We start from the raw sequence: 22997 nt of genomic DNA, 5'->3' as shown, positions 1-22997 counted from the left end.
TGCATCAGCAGTGAGGGGTGCAGCACTCAGCTCTGTGTGTGCGGTATTTATTGTTGCAAGCTACATGTTACATTTGTAACACTTGGTTTGCTACAGTTCACTGTACTTTTTACTCTCACAGAGGACCTTTTTATTTATTTATATATATATATTTGTTTTTTTTTTTTTTGTTTTTTTTTTGTTCCTGGTCTTCAGTTCGGTGAGAGAGTTTTATTTTATTTTATTTTATTTTTAGTCCTCAGCATAAAGTTTGAAGGGTGTAACCAGACTGGAGAACCATACATGACTTTGAAAGAACTAACTACAGCTCTATGGCTCTGAAAGCTGGACCCAGCTTTGGATGGCTTTGATTATTTTGACTGATGTTTTCACATTCATAGAGGACATCAGTTGGTCAGGTAGTTGTAGTTCACTGGGATCTCTTCTTGGTGATGGATTGAGGTAGGCCATAAGATGTGGTTCAGCATCAAGTAGCCCTTTCCAGTCTGTGCCACACATTGCTGTGCACCACCCTCACCCACCATCATTAATGCAGCTGAGATGTCCACTGCTGGACACCTATGTGCACTTTATTGTCTGAATGGCTGATGATGTCTCATTTTCTTCAAGGAAATCCAGAAAGGATAATACATTTGGTGGGTCACCACTCAAAAGTGTGCTCTTCGTTCATCTCTTGAAGTATTAGTGAATGTATTAATTATTAAGGTGCTAAAAGCAGATTGCAATGCTACATGTTTGATGTTTGCTTGACCTTGATTAGGGGAGCTCTCAGTTTGCAGTCAGAACTGAAGATATGTAAAGTTCTATGTTCCCGGGCTAGTTAATGTAAAGAAGATGAGAGGAGAATTGCTGGTTTGCGTTTTCCCAGAAGCCATTCTGGTAATAAGTGCCTGATGATACAAGAGATAATACACAAAATGATAGAACCCATGGAGCTCTGTATGGCACTGGGGCAGTAGACTGATGTGGATCTTGCATTAAGCCTAATGAAAATGGGTGAAGTAATTCAAGTCACCTGTATAAGCAGGTTTTCATTATCATTATTAAGTTTGGTTCTAGCATTAATGCCTTTCCTTTTTTATGGCTAATCTTAACAGCATGTAGTTTAGTTCTGATGGCACTGGCAGATGGCAAATTTAAAGTTATGCATTTTATGGTGATAGTCACTGGAATGTATATAAAGATACATTGAATTTACCATTTAAAAGTGGAAGAATATTGCTTTCAGATTATATTTAAGTTCTTTGGGTTTCTAGCTGGGTGGAATTCTAGCACATGGTTCATTTGAAATTTATCAGGATGTTATATTAATTGCCAAGGGGGACAGAATATGCTAGGATCTATTATTAATCTTAGCATGACTCCTTTGTAAGTATTTGACTAAAACGGTAGAGTTTAGATTGTTATAGCTGTTGCTGGTTTCAAGAATTTGGTCTGGGGGTGGTATCCTTACAAAGCTTTGCTACTGCATATTGAAACATACTGTGTCTCACCCACTTTTAACTCCTTTATATATATATATATATATATATATATATATATATATATATATATATATATATATATATATATCAGTGTAGTTGCCTTACCTTTATATTGTTTTATGTTTCATGTATGTTCTGTATATTGACTTTGTAGCTACTCTATTCTGTTTGCATTATGTAGTTCCTTTATTTTTAAATTGCCCTATGTTTCATGTAACATTTATTTGTTGGCCAGTTAGGCTTTCATGGTAAACACATACAAAATAAATAAATTCAAATAAAATTCTGCAGACATACTACTTTGCTTCAGGTACTGTGAAGCACATAGACATTTGTCATAATGGTAAGTAAATAACATAAGATGTTGTGGATGATCTCTTCCAGGCTTTTTTGGATATTTAAGTAGAATGAATCCTCCAGAACATGTATCCCATAGTCTGCAGCTTCCTAAAGCTAGGCATTAGCATCTGAAGTTGTATATCCTTGCATTACAACACACTGTGGGCAGTTAAAGCTGTACCCTTACATTATACACATTGTGGGCATTTAAAGCTGTATACCCTTACATTATATACATTGTGAGTATTTAAAGCTGTATACCCTTACATTATACACATTGTGGGCAGTTAAAACTGTATACCCTTACATTATACACATTGTGGGAATTTAAAGCTGTATACCCTTACATTATACACATTGTGGGCATTTAAAGCTGTGTACCCTTACATTATACACATCATGGGCATTTAAAGCTGTATACCCTTACATTATACACATTGTGGGCATTTAAAGCTGTGTACCCTTACATTATACACATCATGGGCATTTAAAGCTGTATACCCTTACATTATACACATTGTGGGCATTTAAAGCTGTATACCCTTACATTATACACATTGTGGGCATTTAAAGCTGTATACCCTTACATTATACACATTGTGGGCATTTAAAGCTTTATACTCTTACATTATACACATTGTGGGCATTTAAAGCTGTATACCCTTACATTATACACATTGTGGGCATTTAAAGCTGTATACCCTTACATTATACACATTGTGGGCATTTAAAGCTTTATACTCTTACATTATACACATCGTGGGCATTTAAAGCTGTATACCCTTACATTATACACATTGTGGGCATTTAAAGCTGTATACCCTTACATTATACACATTGTGGGCATTTAAAGCTTTATACTCTTACATTATACACATTGTGGGCATTTAAAGCTGTATACCCTTACATTATACACATTGTGGGCATTTAAAGCTTTATACCCTTACATTACACATTGGGCATTTAAAGGCATTTTGTGTACCTCTTCATAAGTATAATTTATTTTTGTTCTGCTATTTTGGCAACAGTAACCACCCATGATAGCAGGACATGCACAAGACATGAAGAAGGCATTTTCTTCCTAAATTTTTTTCTGTATGCAATGACATAAAAGTAAATGTGCATGTTTCTCTTTTTGCATGGCAGTATATCTGACCTTAACTTGTACCTGGTAGATCAAGTTGGATGTTGCTGACCTCTGAACTCAGTTATAGGGCAGCTACACAGCTGTAGGTGCCTGACTGCCTCAGTGACTTAATTTTATACGTTTTGTATAACAGATGGATTTCCTGTGAACACTGATATGTTTTTAATACTGTCACTATCACAATAGTATTCATTACCAAGCAAATCTGACATATTTGGGGCATAATAAACCTTATCAATAAATAACAGAGACTTTTCCAATGGGTTTTTCAGTGTTCTTTATCTTAAACATTGATCTAGCTGAGACTGTAGCATTATGCTCTTGTAAGAATTTGGCCATTTGAATTTCAGTTAAAGTAAATTGTTATGACAGGTTGTGATAATTATAATCATGCATGTATCTAGTTTGTCATTTCTTTCAAGTTATTTGGAGTTCCAGTAGTCTCTGTCACTTAGTTCACTTATAGATAGTAATATTGCTTTACTTCATAGAGAAATTTGATTTTCGAGACTGCAAGAGTAAACTGTGTCAGTCACCAGCATAATAATAACAGTTGATATTTTTGTTCCTACACTGCATATGGAACGATGTAGCTGCATTTGTAGGAAATGTTATGGGGGATGATGGGAGGATATAAGGTCAGATAGGACAGGTATGCTTTGCGGCAAATGTTTATGAGATGAGTGCCTTCCAGTAGTGTGGATATAATATTAATTACGTATAATTTCAGAAAAAGAGAACCACTGGTACACCCCTAAAGTATTGTATGGTGAGAGTTGCAGTTCCTCAGTTTATAATCTACATTCTGTTTAGTGTTGTACATTTTTTGGAGCATGATTAGAGGAAATGGGGTGAACCCAGTTAGAATATGCAGAAAAATAAAGAGCAGAGCTAGGCACCATAAACTGTGTAATATGTTACGTATGATATTCATAGATCGTATAATAAAATATATTGTCAAAGAGAATATTGTCAAAGTAATGGACATAGTAGATAAGGCACAACATGTAAATATTTTGCTAAGACAAATACTTGAATAAATGATAAATGCAATTATATTAGAAGGGTGGCACAATGGCGCAGTTCACAGCACCTCACAGCAAGAGGCTCCCTGGCCTGATTCTTGTAAAAGTAAAGCAACAGTATCAGTGCAGTGACAAGTCCATTACTAATAAGGCAAAACTGGCAAAACAAAAAAGTAACTAGAGCCACAAGCAGGGATGAAACAACATTTATTTGTTCAAAAAGTATAACGTCCACAATTTACTTGAAAAGTTGCTTTTGTAAAAAGTAAGAGATGTTTATTCTAAATGTTTAAAATCCACAGCATACTTAAAAAGTTGCACTGCAAGTGCAAAGAACACTTTCACCTAGATAGGCTTCTTCAGGCAAAAAAAGAAAATGTGGGTTTCCTCCAGGTGCCGCAGTTTCCTCCCACATTCCAAAGACATGCAGTAGGTGGACTGGACACTCTAAATTGGCCATGGGTGTGAGTGTGCGTGTTACTATGTGATGTGAAAAAACTACTGGGGCAGGGCTAGCTACCCGGCGGTGTAAACCTTGGCTCTGGATGGCTGTCACTGTGAAGTGACACCCTAACACTATGTGCAAAAATGGGAAAAAGGGGGAGTGGATGGATGGATTTGAAGTTTCAAAGCCAAAATGTAGCAAGTAAAAGAAATGAAGGAATTATTCATATAATTTCCATAAGAAAGTGCATATACGGTTCATTTTTTACACTATATGAAACTTGATATTCATTCAGTCAACATTAAATAAATTAAATGATATCATGAAAGAAAACAGGAAAAAGTATGAAATAAAGCACAGCAGGGTGTGCATGGTATTGATATTATCGCATGTCCAGGAGTGTTGTGAAGCACTACAATTAGCACTTTATTTATGCTAAATATATATTTTCTAATGAGTTTTAATGTAAAATAGTTGTTATACCCATTTGTAGATGTATATATACATTTGTACATGTTAGGTCAAACTATGTCTGACAGCGTCCTTCTATTAAATTTGTTTGTGTGTGTGTGTGTGTGTGTGTGTGTGTGTGTGTGTGTGTGTGTGTGTGTGTGTGTGTAATTTGACTGCTAGATGAGACTGGCTGCTTTAGGTTGCTGTGGTGACCATTTTGCTTCATGTTATTCACTTCCTATGGTACTTCATTTGTCTGTTTCTAGAGATTGTGCTTTCACTTTCTCAGGAGATTGTTTTTACCTCTGTGGAAGTCATTTACTGTTCCTAATAATGTAATGTACAATTTGACTTTTTCATTGCTATAAAGTATGTTAATTTTGGGTCTCTGTTCTGAATCCTGTGTTGTTCTATTTCTTTTATTATTAGTAGTAGCTGTAGTAGTATGCAGACTTGGTAATGTATTTAAGTTGGTGATGTTTATTTCTGGTGTCTGATGCTTTTTTAATCAATTTACTGTTTTATTTTATTTGTTATTTGTTTTGGGGATTTTTTTCTGTGTTTGTCATTTCCCTTCTACTAAAAGACTGCTTTTTTAAGATGGTTGCAGTTTGTTGGCTTTTGAAGTCTGTGAAGGTATAGGGATATGTGAGTAAGTGAGGTCTAGATGGATTGCAATAGCTTTTCCCATGCATGGAACAGATCTGATGAACAGGCAGTTAGAAATATGATTGGTCAGTTTTCCTTGTCTGTTTTATAATAAGGGATATAATATACTTTAGCTGCCAAAAGTTGTTAAAATGGATGCAAAATCAAGAAATTGTGAAAAGCTGCTGCCAGAGTTAGATTAATGAATACAGAGAACTAAAAGAGATGGCATGAATATTATTCTGAATGCTGGTTTTATATTCAGTTTTGGGAAAATTAGCACAATAATGGAAATATGAAGTTTGTAAGAAAACATAGTTTCATAGTTTAGTACTAGGCTATCTGCCCTGGGGCATTTGTAAGCCTAGCCATAGTGATGTGGCTTTTGCCACCCCATGAAATGGTACAAAAATGTACAGAATAAATTTAGAATACTGTGCCTCTGTCTAGTAGTGACACAATGAAGGTCCCATTATATAACAGAATTAGTTTACTGTGCCCCTGTCTAGCAGTGACACAGATGTGACCCCTGGGGTAAACTTACGATCTCCCATCCACTCATCAAGATTTCTCTTGGAGAGAGTCAGTGAGGGGCTCTGCCTAATATGAACTGGGATCTTGTTCCAAAGCATGGGAAGCCTCTGGGTTATGAATCTATCCCTCCAGCATGTCCTATTCATACTTGTGCCAAGGTTTAAGTCTTTAGCTCTCGTGGTCCTGATGGATTTGGATTTTTTGAGATGGAGCATGTCCATCAGATCCTGATTGGACATGGCCTTGTACGTTAGGCAGAGATCACCTCTGAGCAGGTGGTATGCTACTGAATAGAGCTGAAGTTTCTTTAGTCTGGCAGAAAAAGACATATGTTGGAGACCCTTGATCCTCTTGGTGAGGTACTTTTGTGGTCTCTCCAGCTGTTGCAAATGCCGGGTGAGGTACATACCAAATGGGGTATTGTACTCAATCATGGGTCTAATGAGGGAGGAGTATAGGGGTACAATGACATCCTTGGATCTGGATGTGAATCCCTTCATGATGAGGTGTGCAAGGTAGAATGTTTTTCTAACCACTTTGGCAACGTGGGTGTCAAATGAGAGGTCGCTGTCGACTTGGGTCCCTAGGTTTCTGATTACTTTTTCCGTACTCAGTGGGTTGCTGTCTATGTGATAATTTGTGGGTACTTTGTTTTTCCCAAAGGGGATGACTATACATTTTTTGGCATTTAGTTTAAGGCAGTGACTCCGGCACCAGTTGTCCGTTTCTGTGAGGCCTTTTTGTAGGATGTATGTGTCCACTGGTGTATCGACTATGGCGCCTAGTTTGCAGTCATCTGCGAACTTTGTCAGCCACAACCCTCCCATGTTTGCTTTAACACCTGAGAAATAAATGCCGAACAAGAGGGGTCCCAGGACAGATCCCTGTGGGACACCACTTGTGACTGGCTTTGAGTCTGACATTGCTCCAGCGATTTTAACTTTATGGGTTCTGTCCTTTAGCCAGTTTGCAGCCCATCTAGTGACATAAGGGTTTACGTTTAAGCTGTTGAGCTTATCTATGATGCCTGAGTGGGGTATTGTGTCGAAGACCTTAGCCAAGTCCAGGTAAGCTGTATGGACTGCTTTGCCCTCATCAATGGCTCTAGTGACTGTTTCAAAAAAGTCAACCAGGTTCAAAAGGCAGGATCTGCCCTTTACAAAGCCGAACTGGGTGGGGTCAAGTGTCTGTAGGTCCCCTATGTCTCTGTTTATGAGTTCCATAATGATTCTTTCCATAGCTTTGCAGACCAGGCTGGTTAAGCTTATGGGGCAGTAGTTCCCAGGGTCTGTAGAGGTACCCCATTTGTGGAGTGGGACCACTGTTGCTGTACGCCAGTGTTCAGGTACATATCCTGTAGTAAGGCTAAGGTTAAATAGCATTTTTATGTGCGGGTTTAGCTCCTCTTGGAGTTCACGTAGCACGCAACCCGGGATACCGTCAGGTCCCATTGATGCTGTGTTTTTAGCTTTGTTGAGGGCGGTTCTCACTTGGACATCTGAGATGACAGGGAGATTATATTCAGCTGGGATAAGTATTTCTTCTTTTGGGGGTGAGGGAGGGGATAAATTTGCACTGAACCTGTCAGCCAGAATGTTGGCAATATCTGTGGGTTCAGTGTATTTTTTGTTGTTGTGAACTAACTCTGAGCATATCTGAGGGTTTCCGACCAGGTTTCTAACATAGCTGAAGAAGGCTTTGTGGTTATCTTTAGTGTCCTTAGCGATTTTTCTCTCAAAGTTGGCCTTGGATGTTTTTATGAGAGAACGTAGTTTTCTGCTAATGTTGATCAGAGATGTCTTCCCTTTATGGGATTTTGCTCTGACGTGCAGTAGCTTCCTTCTTTTGTTATAGAATTTGTTAATGGCTGAGGTCCTCCAGACAGGACACTTGCCTTTGGTGGAGAGGGACTTGGATTTATTTGGGATTGCATGATCCATGCATTCTTGGAGATGTCCATAGAAAGCATTTGTGAAGGATTCAGCATTGTGGGATGTGGTATCCACTGGCCCAGTGGGCTTAAAAGATACCATCTCAGTCTTAAGAAGAGTGAAGTCTGCTTTTCAGAAGTTTTTCTCTGTGGTCTTTTGTGCTGGGGGTGGAGGTGGGATATGTACATCCAGGGTGATTAGTTTGTGGTCAGATCTCACTAGTGAGGGGTATACCTCTGGTGTGGAGCATTTTGTCTCCATGTTTGTGATGATCAGGTCTAGTATATTATCTCCCCTAGTGGGAGAGGTGACTAGTTGTTCCAGTGCATTTGAATTTATGAATTCCAGGAACCTTTGGGCTAGGGTATTAGGGCTAGAATAATGTACCCAATCTATGTTTGGGTAGTTGAAGTCTCCCAGTATGATGGTATTTTGTGATACATTCATATCCTCCAATGTCTTCAGGAAGGCTGAGTGGGATTCCTGAGATTGGGAGGGTGGTCTGTAACATGCTACCAGTTGTATAGCAGTTTTGCCTATGGTTAGTTGCACCTGTATGGTCTCTGATGCTTCATGTGTTGCTACTAACCTGGAGGCGTGGGTGTCCTTGATGAATATGGACACTCCCCCTCCCTTTGTGGTTCGGCCCAGGTTTTGGGGCCAAAAAACATGATACGAGGTATAGCCTGGTAGCACTGGGGTGCTCTCAGGAGCCTTGAACCAGGTTTCAGTTACTCCACAGACGTTGATGTTCTCCATGCTGAGGTGTGCATCGAGTGCCTGCATCTTGAGATTTAGACTTCTGGCGTTGAGCAGCATTACCCTTAGTTTTTTTCCATTTTTGTTTTCTAAGGAGGTGGGTTTGTCTTTTGAGCCTTGCCTAAAAAAGGCACTATGGGGGTGGCAAGAGCCTTAGCCAATATCCGGAAGCCCAGTGGTGACAGGTGTAAGCCATCCCTTGCGAAGCAGCGTGGCTTGTCCAACATGTCATCCCAGGCAGACAGACATTGGATCCCCTTAGAATGAGACCAGTACTTAAGCCAATTGTTAAAGCTGATCATCTTGTCTTTGTATTGTGGCATCATTCTTGGTGAGGGCAAGATGCTGCTCAGGGTCAGGGTCATACCAGCATGGGCTACATAATCGGAGAGCTCCTCTATGTCTCTTTTCATGTAGTCCAGGGAGGTACGTCTCAGGTCATTCATGCCAGCATGGACAATGACGGAGTCATATTTGTACTTGCTTTGGAGTGACCTGAGTGCGTGTGTTATGTGGCGGATCCTAGCTCCCGATAGGCAGCTCACAGTCACCCTCTCCTTGTTCAGCCTGGTAAGCGGGACATCAGTGTGTCTGACTATAGAGTCACCTATTATTAGTGTATCAGGCATGGTGTTTGACCTTAAGGGCTGTGATTGGTTGACACACTGATTTATTGAAGTATGTGTTGCATGTGTTTTGTTTTGAGGTGGTGGATTTTTGGATGTCTGCTTTGGGAGCCTCTGTTGTTTTGGTAAGTTTTTTATTAGAGCCTCCGAGTATGTCTTTGTGTTTTTATGTGGGACTGGGTTTGTTGTGTGTGTGGTTACCATCTCCTCCTGTCTGGTCATGCCAGCCCTGAGTTGAGAGAGTTCAGCCTCCAGTTTGGCTATATAGTTGCATCTCTCACATGTATTTGTGTTTGTTGGGAGGAGGAGAGGGTTGTCTGTGTACATGAGACAATTGTAGCATTGTCTCAAGATACCCAGATTGACCAGCTGAACTGGAGAGGACGCCAGTAATCTACCACTCGACATGCTAGAACAGTACAAGGGAGTGCTGTGCCTTTAAGGGAAGTGGATATTCATAGGGCTGGTAGGTGGATGTAGTTCTTTACTTAGTACGAGAGTGCTTACTTAGTAGAGAAGTTTTGAGAACAAGTGCTAGGCTTATAGTATAGCGAGTAGTCTGATTATACTAAGAGTAGAGCTTCCTCAAGGGAAAATTTGAAGAGCAGACTTGGCAGAGCCAGAAGAAGTTTAACCTTCTTTAACCGGTGCTGCTCTATGCGCACAACCGCGCAAAGCCATGCAAACGCGGACTTTAAACAGGGAACTACAAAAGAGCTAGAAATGGTCCAAAACAACCAATTACTACAGCTCTTGTGCTGAGGTCACTTCCTACAGGGACAGGTAGGCTGCTCAAGGCTCCCCACTCCCACTGGTGAGCAAAGAAACTTCCTTCTATACAAGTAAGGTAATGGACAACACAGGAACTACACCACAGCCCAGAATACAGCAATGCCTGTAAACTGGTCTAAACTAGTCGAGGAGAGGCGGGAAAACAAGGATTATTTTTTTGTTTTTTTGATAGAAACACACACAGAAAATGCAGAAACAGTGATAAATCAGTTACACAGGCTAGCACACTTTAGTGGACAGCCTCAACAGTTAAATTAAACAAACAAACAAACAAAAACTTTCGATCAAATTTGACTAAAAAGTAACTTTAAGTGCAGATACAGTTCCTCTCAGATATTAGGGGTTTTGATTATTTCCCATACCTTGACCTTGCATATGACTTTAATCTTGATAACAGAAATAGAATGTCAAGTTTGTTTTTCAGGGAAATACTGTTAATACAGTTATAAAGCTGTGTGTGGAACGATGATAAAATGACATATACTCTATGGGTAAGGACTTTCTTCTTGTTTCATACTTGTTAGATACCATTAAAGTTCCTGAGAAAGAGAGTGCTTGAATTTATATTTACTTGCCATGATTAAATTGTCTTTTATTCATTTTCAGCTCTTTTTTCCATCACTTGCTTGGCAGTCAGGAATAGAGAGAGGACATATCGATTCTTTTATGGATGACGTTTTCAATATATTGGTAAGAAAATGCATTCAGTACACTTTAAATTGCCTTCTACCTACTCATAGCAATCACATGTTAATTCTAAGAACTTAAATCAGAGACTTTTTCTTCAAATACTATTTTCAATAGCATGATGAATTGTGCTATCTTTTTAGAAATCCGTCAAAACAACAGCACAATTATGTTGCTACAGTGCAAAATGGTGAACTAATGAGAGAGTGGTTGTCCTTCAGAGAATCAGTAGCTGTGGGTATATACTGAAAAGTATTTCTTATACTTGTATCTTTATAAATGATGGTCTGCGATAGAATCCTTCCTACTCTTGAACTGCAATCTCTGCCTTTCATTGTGCTATAGCGTTCCTTCTACTCATTTAACTCATAACATGTATTTATTTATTTTGTTGACTGGTTTAGTAGGCTAACAGACCATTTTTAGCCATGACCTGTGCCGTTTAGGTATTCACAAGTTTAAGCAGACTGATACGATTCTTTGTTATGTGTACAACTCAAAGAATGTGACATTCATTTGCAGAACAATAATGTAGTGACATGAAAGATACAATTAAAAAACAATGAGAATGATACACTGAGTTTAGTTTATGGTTTAAACAGGTAAAAGAGATTAAAGAAAGAATAGAAATCAGTACTTGTATGTGATCAACATTTATCAAGCAACTAAATTAATGCAGTTTAGAAATAAAATAGTGTGTTTAATTGTGCAAATATTAGCTAGTTTAGTCATTGTCAAAACACAAGTTATTAAGAAACTTAAGCAGTTACTTTTAAATCTATTTAATTTCTGTTGTTTCAGAAATCTTGAGGAAGTTAGGTTCCACACTGCAGGTATAAGTTTTGAAATTACTTTTCAAATATTGCCTTGTTGAAATTTGGGTCCTGACAAACAGACAGCATTGTCTGTAGGGGAGTATAGGAATTAGACATTCTGTTTGTGTTGTATTGTACATGCTGTCCGTGTCTTGAACACATAATAAGCTGATTATGATGGAAGATCTCTCTCCAAATGCTTGATCTCACCCAGTTTGGCTTTGTCAAGGGGAGATAATGCCTGTTAAACTTGGTTGGCTTCTTCGAGGCAATCACCAAAGCCCTAGACAAGGTCAGATCAGTGCATATGGCCTACCTAGACTTAGCCAAGGCCTTTGACACAATCCCCCACTCAGGCATCATTGATAAACTCACCCAGCTGGATATCAACCCATAGACCGTTAGGTGGGTTGCAAACTGGCTCACTGATAGAACTCATATGGTCAAAATTGGGACTCCACCTCCTCCAGCAGACCTGTAACCAGTGGTGTTCCACAGGGATCAGTTCTGGCACCCCAACTGTTCAGAATCTACTTCTCCAAAGTACAGGCTAAAACTAAAGGACTGTGGCTGACAAAATTTGTTGACTGCAAACTGGGAGCAATCATTGAAACCCCTAGCAATGTCGACATCCTGGAAGAAGGTCTTATGCAGACTAGTGACTGGTGCCAAAGTCATGGTCTTAAACTTAAGGCAAAAAAATGCATTATCATCCCCTTCGGCAAGGGTGATGTTCCTGCAGACTACCATGTGAACAGCAATACCCTAAGCACACAGTCAGTGATGAGAGATCTTGGTACATAAGTCAACAGCAACCTTAATTTTGATCATCATGTCTCCACAGTGGTAAAAAGGGCATTTTGTATTGCTCATTTCATAAGTAAGGATATTGTCTCCAGAAAAAATGTGATTATAACCCCATTGTATTCTTCCCTCATTAGGCCAATAATAGAGTACAACACTCCTTTTTGTATGTTTCTTTCCAAACACCTGCAACAATTGGAGAGACCACAAAGGTTCCTTGCAAAGAAAATTCAGGGTCTTCAAGATCTGTCTGCGGACAGATTGAAATCATTGTCACTGTACTCTGTGTCATACAGACTGCTCTGAGGCAACCTGTGCCTTCCATATAAAGCAATCTCTGACCCAGCTTTAATGGAAATGCTGCACATTCGCAAATGAAATGGCACATGGGTCACTCACTCAAAGGACCTTAACCTGGTATGTGACATCAACAGAACTTGCTGGAGAGACAGATTTGTCTCACAGAGGATGCCCCACCTTTGGAACAAGCTTCCTATTCATGTTAAACAAAGCCCCTCATTGGCCCTATTTAAGCATAATTTGGATGATTGGATGGGTAACAGGAAATTCACCCCAGGGGCTCCACCTTTGTCCCTCTTGGAAGAGGCAATAGGTGGTAATTTTAGTGTCTGCTTGAACCAGACACCCTTGGGAACATGGGTTGAACTTGGCTAGACTTGTAAGCGCCCTGGGGTTGTTAGCCTAGTAAGCTCCTATGATTCTATCATCCTATGATCCTATGGAAAGTTTCATAATTAAATTGGAAAGGGACTGAGATGTGGGCATTTCTTCATAGGTGTTCTCTGCTGCAGCCTGACAGCTTGAATTATGTGTAGCTACCACTGGGACTGCTGCACACAAATTTCACAAGGTGGAGGTGCTAGATCCTAGGACAGTTCAGTGATGGATTACAACATAAAAAAAACGTATGAAATACCCATCCACCAGCTTTATAAACATGCCAGGTATAACTTCTCCTTGAATACACACACTGGTCGGAGTTATTATCACCAGATGATCTGAACAAGTTGACCAAAAAACACCTCATCCTACATGCATACCAGGAAGAACGGAAGAGGTTGCCCATGGCATACACTATCATTTAAGCATTTTTTCCACTTAACTGCACATTTTTAAGTGCAAAATTTGAAAAAGACAGAAAAAATATTAACAGCAACGTTAGAAATATGGAAATAAAATTCAGACAACAGATTCCATTTCATAAGTACACCCATGATCTTTAACTTTAAGAATCGCTTTGCCCTAGATAATGGTGGCTTTGGAGTAAGAATAAAAAAGTAAAAGAGCCTGGTTCATATCCCCACATGGGGAATTCTGAGAGGATGAAGTTTAAGAAGATGCAATTTAGTTTTTCATACTTTTGTGTATCCATTTACTGAACATATTATATATATAAATATGTGTCTCTATGTAAAAGTTGAAAAAAAACAGCATTTTGAAAAACGTGGACATTGAACAGATATCGCATATTCATTTATAACATATTTTGCACTACTAGTACAGGACACCATTAATCTTTCCTTACTTAACATGTCTTCCCACTGCTACCAATTCCAGATATACCTTCTTAAGTGATATTTTCATCATATCTTAAGGAGTTGCCTGCATTCTGCTCTTTTTTTTTAACAGGAAGCAAGCTCTGTACTGAAGATTTTGTTAATTTATTGAATATCCACTTACATGTTCTTGCTAATGGAAGGTTAGTTGTATTACTTCCAATGTCCCATTACATAGGAATAGTTGAGTTCCATAGCCCATGTTTTCAAGTTCAAATACCTGTCCAAGGTGACTTCACTAGCTCAGAATACTTGTTCATAACTTAGGGTCTGCAAATTTGCTTTCAGTCTTTTGGATATGAGTGGGTCTCTGATGCACTTATTAAAGAGGTCAAGAATGGAAATGGCATAGTGCCACACTATAATAGCCATCAAATAACTACCCTTTTTAAAATACTGAACAACTTTTTCTCTCAGTAAAGCTCTGACTTGAGAAAACATTTGGAACAGTGGTATGAAATCATGACTAGTTCAAGTTAGTCTAACATATTAAAGTTGGGGTTCACTGAGGATTGTATTGTGTTTGTAGTAAAGCAAAATATAACTGCCTTTCCTTAAAGTCTCTTCATTCTAACTGTCCCACTACTGTGATTAATTCAAGTTTATATTTCTAGTCAAAAATCATAAGTGATAAACATACCTGACTTGTAAAACCTTTCCTAGACAAACCTACGATGATCTAGATTTACATGTTAGATTCACTTAGACTTACTTCTGATAGTGCTGGTGTTTACACAAGATCCGGGACTCCATTGAAAACGGGCTCTTCTTGGCCCAATGGACTATCCTGGTAAACAAATGGTAAAATAAATAAATAAATAAAAAAAATCTACCCTGTGAACCTGATTCCTAAACACATAATATCAGCTGTAGTACTTTAGAATATTGAAGGCTGTGTAATACTTACTGCTTTTTTTCTTTTGCCTGATTACAGAAGTCAGGAAAAGAAATGAAATCACTTTTGAAAGAAGAATATTTTAAAGATATACAAGATCCTATTCAACTACGAGATCTTCTTCTTGAACTGATTGGGGATTTTCTTTTGGTGATTCCAATTATTAGGGTTGCTAACTATCATAGAGGTAAGTATAAAATGCTGGTAATAAATACTTTGCAAAAGAAATGGAATGTTAGTCTTTTTATTAGCAGTACCTTTTGCACAACAAGCAAATATGGTTTAGCATGTCCTTAGGATGAAAAGTTATTTTATTCTTTTCACATATGCTGTAGATTCCTTATAGCAGCCAGACTATTTTACAATAAAGATCTTGAAACTTACATGAAAAGTAACCGCAGAAACTGGATCTCTAATGGCTCAGTGAAAGAGATAGAGATCTCTCCTCAAAAGTCTATAAGACGCTAAAGAAAGGGATAGGGCTTCCATCCTCTTTGGTAGCTCAAGGACTTTAGGCATGTGATGTTTTTGGTTAGGAACTTTAGTGTCTTCCTAATAGTTTGATATGTTTAATGAGAGGCATCCCAAAGGGGGAACTGTAGTCAATAACTGGCCTCATCAATGCTGAGTATAAGGAAGTGATGACCTCTTTACATCTTGCTGATATTCCTCTCACAATTAACAGGGTAAATAAAAGGATTTCCTGACAAGAGTTATAACATGATGTTCAAGAGATGGGGGTCTATCAAACAAAGTACCTAAGTCCCTAACTACATTTTCATTTTGTAGAAGTGTGTTATCCATACACAGTGTTGAAAGGAGGGATTGTCTACCAAAATTGTTGATGCTATGCTTTTTAGCATTTACTTCAAGCCCATTTTAGTACATCAAGAGTTTACTAGGGTGAGTTCATTCTAGAGTGAGAGGGTGTCAAAGGTAACAACAATAACCCCCAGTTTGCAATCACCTGCTAACTTTGTTAACCATATATCTTGGCTCTCTGCTTAGAGATCTAAAGCATAAATACCAAAAAGGAGAGTTCCGAGCACTGAGCCTTGATGGTCACTGCTGGTCACTTTCATAGATTCTGATGAGACACTTGCAAGTTTTTCTGTGTAAGTTCTGTCCTTCATCCAGTTTGATATCCATATAGTCATATATTCATTGATTTTTAAAGCATTTAGCCTTTGTAAGATGCCAGTGTGGGGAATGGTACCAAAGGTCTTAGCCAGGTCAAAGTACATGGTATTTGCTGTATGGCCACCATATACAGCTTCTGTATCTCTTCTGAAGAAATTTTCCAGGTTAAATTAACAGGCTCTACCCTTCACAAAACCAAACTGATGTGGATTACATCTAACAATATTCTTGATTTCACAGTTTATGAGATAATTTACAATATGTTCTATAGCTTTGCTGATGAGACTTGTAAGGCTCATAGATCTGTAATTACTTAGGTCAGTTGCAAGGACTACCTTATGAAGGGTATCCTTACTCCTATGCTCCACTCATCAGGGACAAATCAGGAGCTATGCTTAAGTTAAACACTTTGAACAGTGTGCCTGCAAGGATATGTTTAACACAATTAACTAAGCAACCAGGTATATTGTTTGATTCCATGGAGGAAGTATTTTTGGTCTTGGTTAGCACTTTCAGTAAATAATCCCTATAGATAATTGGGAAGTAAGGGATTTAGGTATTTCAGGCTTTGAAGAGAAATCTCAGGGGTAAAGTTGGCACTAAATTTGATTGCAATGATATTGGCAATGTCTATTGGGTCAGAATAGGAAGCTCCATTATGAAGATGTTCTGAGCAATGTAGGGTGTTTTTTGTTTTGTTTTTGTTTCATTTTTTCTTAGTGTTCTAACATAGTTGAAGAAGGCTTTATAATTATCTTTGGCTTCAGACACCAGCCTAAATTCACGGGTTGTTTTCGTCAGCCTTTGTAATATTCTTCATTTTTTTTGTAATCCTTTTGATATTATATTTGAGAAGATTGGTTTTAGATCTACTAATTAATTCACGTTTCTTTCTTTTGTTGTATAACTTATTAATGACAGTGGACCACCAGGGAGGTTTGTTTTTGAAATTGCCATAATTTATTTATTTAACATTTGTTTGCCAGGGTAGTCCGACTGGACAAGTTCTGTCTTCAGCGGAGTCCTGGGGAGAAAAACTCCATAAGTTTACAGAGAAAAGAAAAATTTACAAAAGAGTCATTACAGAGTAGTAGCATACAGATTGTAGACTTTACAGCCATTAGTATACAATAAGAGGATATTCCCCCTTCTGGTTGAAAATACAAGTGTACAAAATATACACTGAGAGTAATGGTAAAGACTGCTAGCTCTCTGTATTTTTCTAAACATGCAGAATTCCTTAGTGAAGATTGCTGCTGTATTAATGTCTGAAGTGGTGTAGTCATAATCAAATTTCAGAATTTCTTTTATATGCTGCCACATAGAAGGTTGAGGTTATTATGTCTGTAGTCTATAAATTCATTGAGATTTGCTGTAAGAGTTTTTGGGAGTTTATAGGAGAAGATCAAAACATTTATATTCAGACTTTTACTTCCGAAGGAAATAAAAGAGGAGAAGTACAACAGGAGAAAATATGTGTGAGAATTAGGTGAAAAATGCTCTGCCAACTAGTTTACCTAGCTGTTCACGGGAATTTTTATTTAATTGTAGGAATTTTGGGGCATATCCTATATTGGAGGTATAGGTGCCCCAGTTTATTGAAGAGTAGTTAAAGTCACCCAAAATAAGTGTAATAAGGAGGTCATTTAGACACTGAAGAATGTTGCATGATCATCAGGGAGGACACAGAAGGTGCACTGTAACAAAGCTATTAGTTAATAATTAATCTTATCTAGTGTGATCTGTAACTCACTGAGTTCAGTTTGAGTCCATAGGGATCTGCATGGAGCTAATATGTTCACTGACAAATATGGAGACCCCACCACAGTTGCCACTGGGCCTGACAGCATGAAAAGCACACAATTCTGGTATAGAGGGAGTGCTCCCTTTACATTTAAACCTAGTTTCAGCAGCTACATAGACAAGCATGTTTTCCAAATGCATGAGATCCTCAAGATTAGGCAATTTATTGTTTAGAGTTCTGGCTTAAGGATAGGCACCTTAATGCAATTTCAGTTTGAGGCTAATATGTTAGTTACATTGGAATGTCCATAAAAATTGACTCCACATGCAAAAGGCACATTGGACAGCAAAATTATTTCACCAGTTTGAGAAAGCCCTGAAACAAAAGGTACAGATCATTATTAGTGAAGCAAGCTGGACTGTCAAGCATCCTATCCCATGTTGACTCATACTGGATCCCCAGAAATGACCCCAACTATTTAACAAATTATTGTAGCCAGTTTTCTTGTCTTTTTATCTAGGCGTCATTCATGGTGAAGGAAGGCTTTCAGTCAAGACTGGTGTTTTACCTGCATTTGTAACATGCTTGGAAAGTTCTGGCATATTTATCTGCATATTCCTCAATTTCTGTGTCTCAGGTCCTTCACTCCCACATGCACCACTCCCATATCTTAGTCATATTTGTCAAGAGTTAGGCTCCTTAGGCCCTTGTAATACCAGAGATCCTGATGCCTGAAAAACAACACACTGTAACCCTTTCCTCATCCAGCCTTGAGTGATGAGTCAGTGAGCCTGACAATAACATCTCTATCATTTAAACATTTTTATTGCCGCTGTGGTTCAAAGTAATAAATTTGGAATGTTTTTGCTCAAGAAGACTCTTATGGGAGGTATGCATAAGGCGGATGAGTGGACTGATTTTTGCTGACACAATCTTCTTATTTCTAAGATGCTCTGGAAGTGATTATTTGACAGAATCAGCTTAAGGCATCTTGGAACAATTAGAGAATTGTCATGGAGAAGGTGTATGAAGCTCACAGGAAAAAAATTATAGGTGACATAGGGGGTCTATATTATGTTGCCAAAATGGCAACACAGAAAATGCCATTTCAGTGACACATAAACATCAATCCACCACTTCTGCGAATGGCCAGAACATCGATTTTTTTTTTCCAAGGGGAAATAATCACTTGGCCGTCACCGGGTAATTGCCCTTTTCTCCACTGTAGTGTGATCTCGGAGTTGGTATATTTAGTTAGGGGGGTGTGGGGGCGAAGCCCCCCACTTTGTAATGTTAGGTATGGTGTTTTGCATGTGGTTGGACTAATGATTTTTTTCCCTTGGAAAAAAATCGATGTTCTGGCCATGAAAGTGGTGGATCGATGTTTACGTGTCGCTAAAACGACATTCGCTGTATTGCCATTTTGTCAAGATAATATAGACCCGAGATAGGTATACATATTAGCTGTGTTCTCAAAAACAAGAAAAACAACAATACATAATTTTGTTAGGTCAGCAAATACTTTCTAACTCAACTGAATTTAAATAAACATTTAGGAATCAAAAATTTTACTTGTCAAATGAATATCCTAATCTTTAATAGCCTTTACATTTCTAAAGTATGCATATAGTTACATTTACAGCCTATGTCTTAGTTTAATGATAAGTTTCATCCTATATGTTACCTCAAACAGACTTTTTTCACTCTGGTACATATTTAGGTAGTTATAGCTTTTGTTGAGTAAGGTCAGCCATATAATAAGGTTCATGGGTTGTTACTAGAATATTGCTCAGGAGAATCATTTGTAGCCTAGTCACTGCAATTCTCTCTACCTGGAACCTCTTTCCATGAGAGTTTGTGGGGCATAACCAGGTGTGTATTTATGATCACACATCCATTCATGTATTTGAAAAGGATGAGAAAACTACTTTGGTTAATATAAAGGTGGAGTCTGTTCCAGAGGCCAGGAGGTGTTTCTGGTTTTGCAAATAAAGGTGAGGTCACCCAACAGATAGTTGTTTGAGGCTTTGTAGGCCAAGCAGAGGTCAGTCCTAAGAAGTCTGTATGAGAAAGGGAAGAGAAATAGAACTCTAAGGCATTCTACAAAAGTAATTGAACTCAGACCTTGATTTTCTTTGTGAGTAAATGCTGGAATCTTTCATGTTGAACTATATGTCTGGACAAGTACATGCCAAAGGGAGCATTATATTCAAATTTGGGCCTAAAGAGGGAGGAGTAAAGAGGTATGATAATATTTTTTGGGCATACAGGAAAACTCCTAGTAATCACCTGGGCTAAACAAAAGGATTTCCTAGTAACCTTGGCTACATGGTGGTCAAGGGACAACTTATTGCCTATAAATGTTCCCAGATCTCTGACAACTGGTCTGATTTGAAGGGGATATCATTAACATGGTAGAAGCAAGAATATTCTGTTTGCCAAGGGACAGATACTACACTTTTTGTCATTTAGCTTGAAACCATGGTCATGGCACTATTTATTTGTATAGGTTATTCCTTTTTGCAGAATCTGTTAAGTCTCCAGTGGAATTGGCAATGACTCCTTACAGTTATCAGCCAATTTATTCATTTAAATGTCTTTGACGTCAGAGAACTAAACACTAAACGGGCACAGCCACAACACTGAGACCTGGGAGGTGGAACAGGTAATAAGCCCTTTTCAAGAAGACTGTGTCCTCCACCCCAGCTTAGTTTGCTATGTTCTACCTGCCAGACAGTTTACTATCCAGTAGGGAGCATACATTTCATTTGATAGATTAACCTGTGATACTTGAGTAACAAATAGTGTCAACAGTTTTGGCTAGGCCAAGGTAAGCTACGTGTACCAACTTTATCTCATCCAAGGCATCAGTCACATTTTCAAAAACTTTGACTAGGTTAACCAGACATGACCTATCCTTCGCAAATCCAAACTAGTTTGGTTTAAGAGACTTGAGGCTGCAAATGTCGATGTTTATGGGGTCTCTGCCTTTTTTTAATGTCGCCAAATCTTTTGGGTTTCTAATACCATAACCGGAATGGACCCCATTTCTAAGTCAAAGTATGATTAAAGTTCATGAAATTACTTTTGTTTCATTCTTTGATGTTAGCCAGAGGTGCTCTTTGCAGTACCTGCCATGTGCCCAGTAATAACTCCTTCTGAAATCCATATGGAGTTATATGCATCGGTAACATATCTAAGTAGGACTGTAAATTTTTTTTTATAAGACATGTCGCTCCTACTACTACAGAAACTCTCTGGGTTTCTTTCTTCCACATTGCTCTCATTTCTATCTGCAAATCCTGGTATTTTATGACTTTGTGTCTCTTTGTACATATGGATAAATTAGGTATCAAGCATGAACAAATTAATTATCTGCTTTCTTGTTAATTCTTGGTTGATAAACCTGTAACCCATTCCTGGGACCCCAACTGGTTCAAACAAAACACTGAACGACACTGCCTAGCTCTGTTGATGCCACATATCCTTTATGGATCCAAGTGAGAACCTAGAAAAATATGAGAAGGTCTCTATACCCTTTGGGCATGACTATCTTAGTTTGTCTACACCCTTTGGGCAACAGTACCTTAGTGTATCCACACCCTTTGGGCATGAGTATCTTCGTGTATCTACACCATTTGGGCATCAGTACTTTAGTGTATCCACACCCTTTGGGCATGAGTATCTTTGTGTATCTACACCCTTTGGGCATCAGTGGCTTAGTGTATCTGCACCCTTTGGGCATGAGTATCTTAGTGTATCTACACCCTTTGGGCATCAGTGCCTTAGTGTATCTAAACCGTTTGGGCATCAGTATCTTTGTGTATCTACATCCTTTGAGCATCAGTACCTTAGTGTATCTACACTGTTTGGGCATCAGTACTTTAGTGTATCTACACCCTTTGGGCATCAGTATCTTTGTATATCTACACCCTTTGGGCATCAGTATTTTAGTGTACTGCAATTGTCTGCCTTACAGTGCCTGTTAAATTTAATTTTATTGCTGTTTTCAGTGTTTACTAAGCTCTGTTTGCTATTTTCACTGTTAAGTATTTGCTAGTGTTTTTCACTGTTGCAAAGCAATCTCTTCTGCTTGTTCTGGTTTTCCCACCAAACAGTGTTATAATAACTGATTTGTAATCTGCTTAAAACATTCTTTAGGTTCTCCTTGCTGATTTTCTGCTGTTTTAAGCATTTGTTTAGTATCTCACTGCTATTTTTCTGCTGCATTAAGCATCTTCTCATGGTTCCCGCAGAAACTAAGGTAGTTAGTAGCTGCAGCATAGTTGATAGCGTGAAAACAAAAGGACTAAATGGTACTAACTTGATTATTAATGATAAAGTTGTGAATTTATCTGGTTGTTTTGTTAATGATGAAATTTATTCAGTCTTTAATCATGGTTTAAAGTTTGTTCCTACAGTTCTTCCGAAGAAATATGAATGTAAAATTGAGATCTTTAAATTCATACGTAAATTACACTTATGGTACTATTTTAACTGTATTGTAGATAAGAATGTTGAATATAAACAGTCTGAAATTAATAGCTTAGATAGTAATATATTGGAATTTAGTCAGGACTCCATAGATGATTTGTTTTCTTCATGTGTCAGTGAATTTAATGCCTATTGCACAATAGATACATCAAAGATTAAAATGAACAAAAAATTTATGCCACCTTTTGTCCATGAAGGCATTAAGAATTTTTCTACCATGATAGGTTTTGAAATTGATGAAATAATTAAAAGTGTGAATATTTCAAATGTGAATTTTAATTTAACAAAAAATGAATGGATTGAATTAATGAAATTTGCTAAGCAGAATGAATTGATAGTAAAGCCTTCAGACAAAGGCAATAAAATTGTTATTATGCATTATATGCAATATTTTAAAATGTGTATGAATTTATTGGCAGATGAATTAGTTTATTGTGAGAGTTCTGTGGCAGAAGTTACAATAGCTAAAGAAAATTATTTACAATTGATAAACAAAGGCCTGAGATTAGGCTATTGGACTGAAAAAGATGTAGATTATAAGTTAAATATAACAGAATGTAGTCCTGCACAATTTTATTGTTTGCCAAAACTACACAAGGATATGAATAACCCCCCGGGTAGACCGATTGTTTCGGCAAGAAATTATTTTTTACATAAT

The 22997-nt window shown here is 38.0% G+C and overlaps 1 protein-coding gene across 1 annotated transcript in view; it reads left to right on the top strand.

The window, feature by feature from the left end:
• The window catches only part of LOC122810347 (fatty acyl-CoA hydrolase precursor, medium chain-like), a 520290-nt gene that overhangs the window by 366634 nt on the left and 130659 nt on the right, over positions 1–22997 (top strand). Inside the window, exons 9-10 of the mRNA XM_044081928.1 lie at positions 10790–10873; positions 15001–15148. Coding sequence (XP_043937863.1) covers positions 10790–10873; positions 15001–15148 — 232 coding nt within the window. The remainder of the gene's footprint in view (positions 1–10789; positions 10874–15000; positions 15149–22997) is intronic.

Source organism: Protopterus annectens, chromosome 8.part1, assembly GCF_019279795.1.
Source record: "Protopterus annectens isolate FY-2018-M chromosome 8.part1, PAN1.0, whole genome shotgun sequence".
NCBI classification, from domain to species: Eukaryota; Metazoa; Chordata; order Ceratodontiformes; family Protopteridae; genus Protopterus; species Protopterus annectens.
Note: the sequence above shows the minus strand (reverse complement) of the source record. Positions and strands in the feature narration are given on the sequence as shown.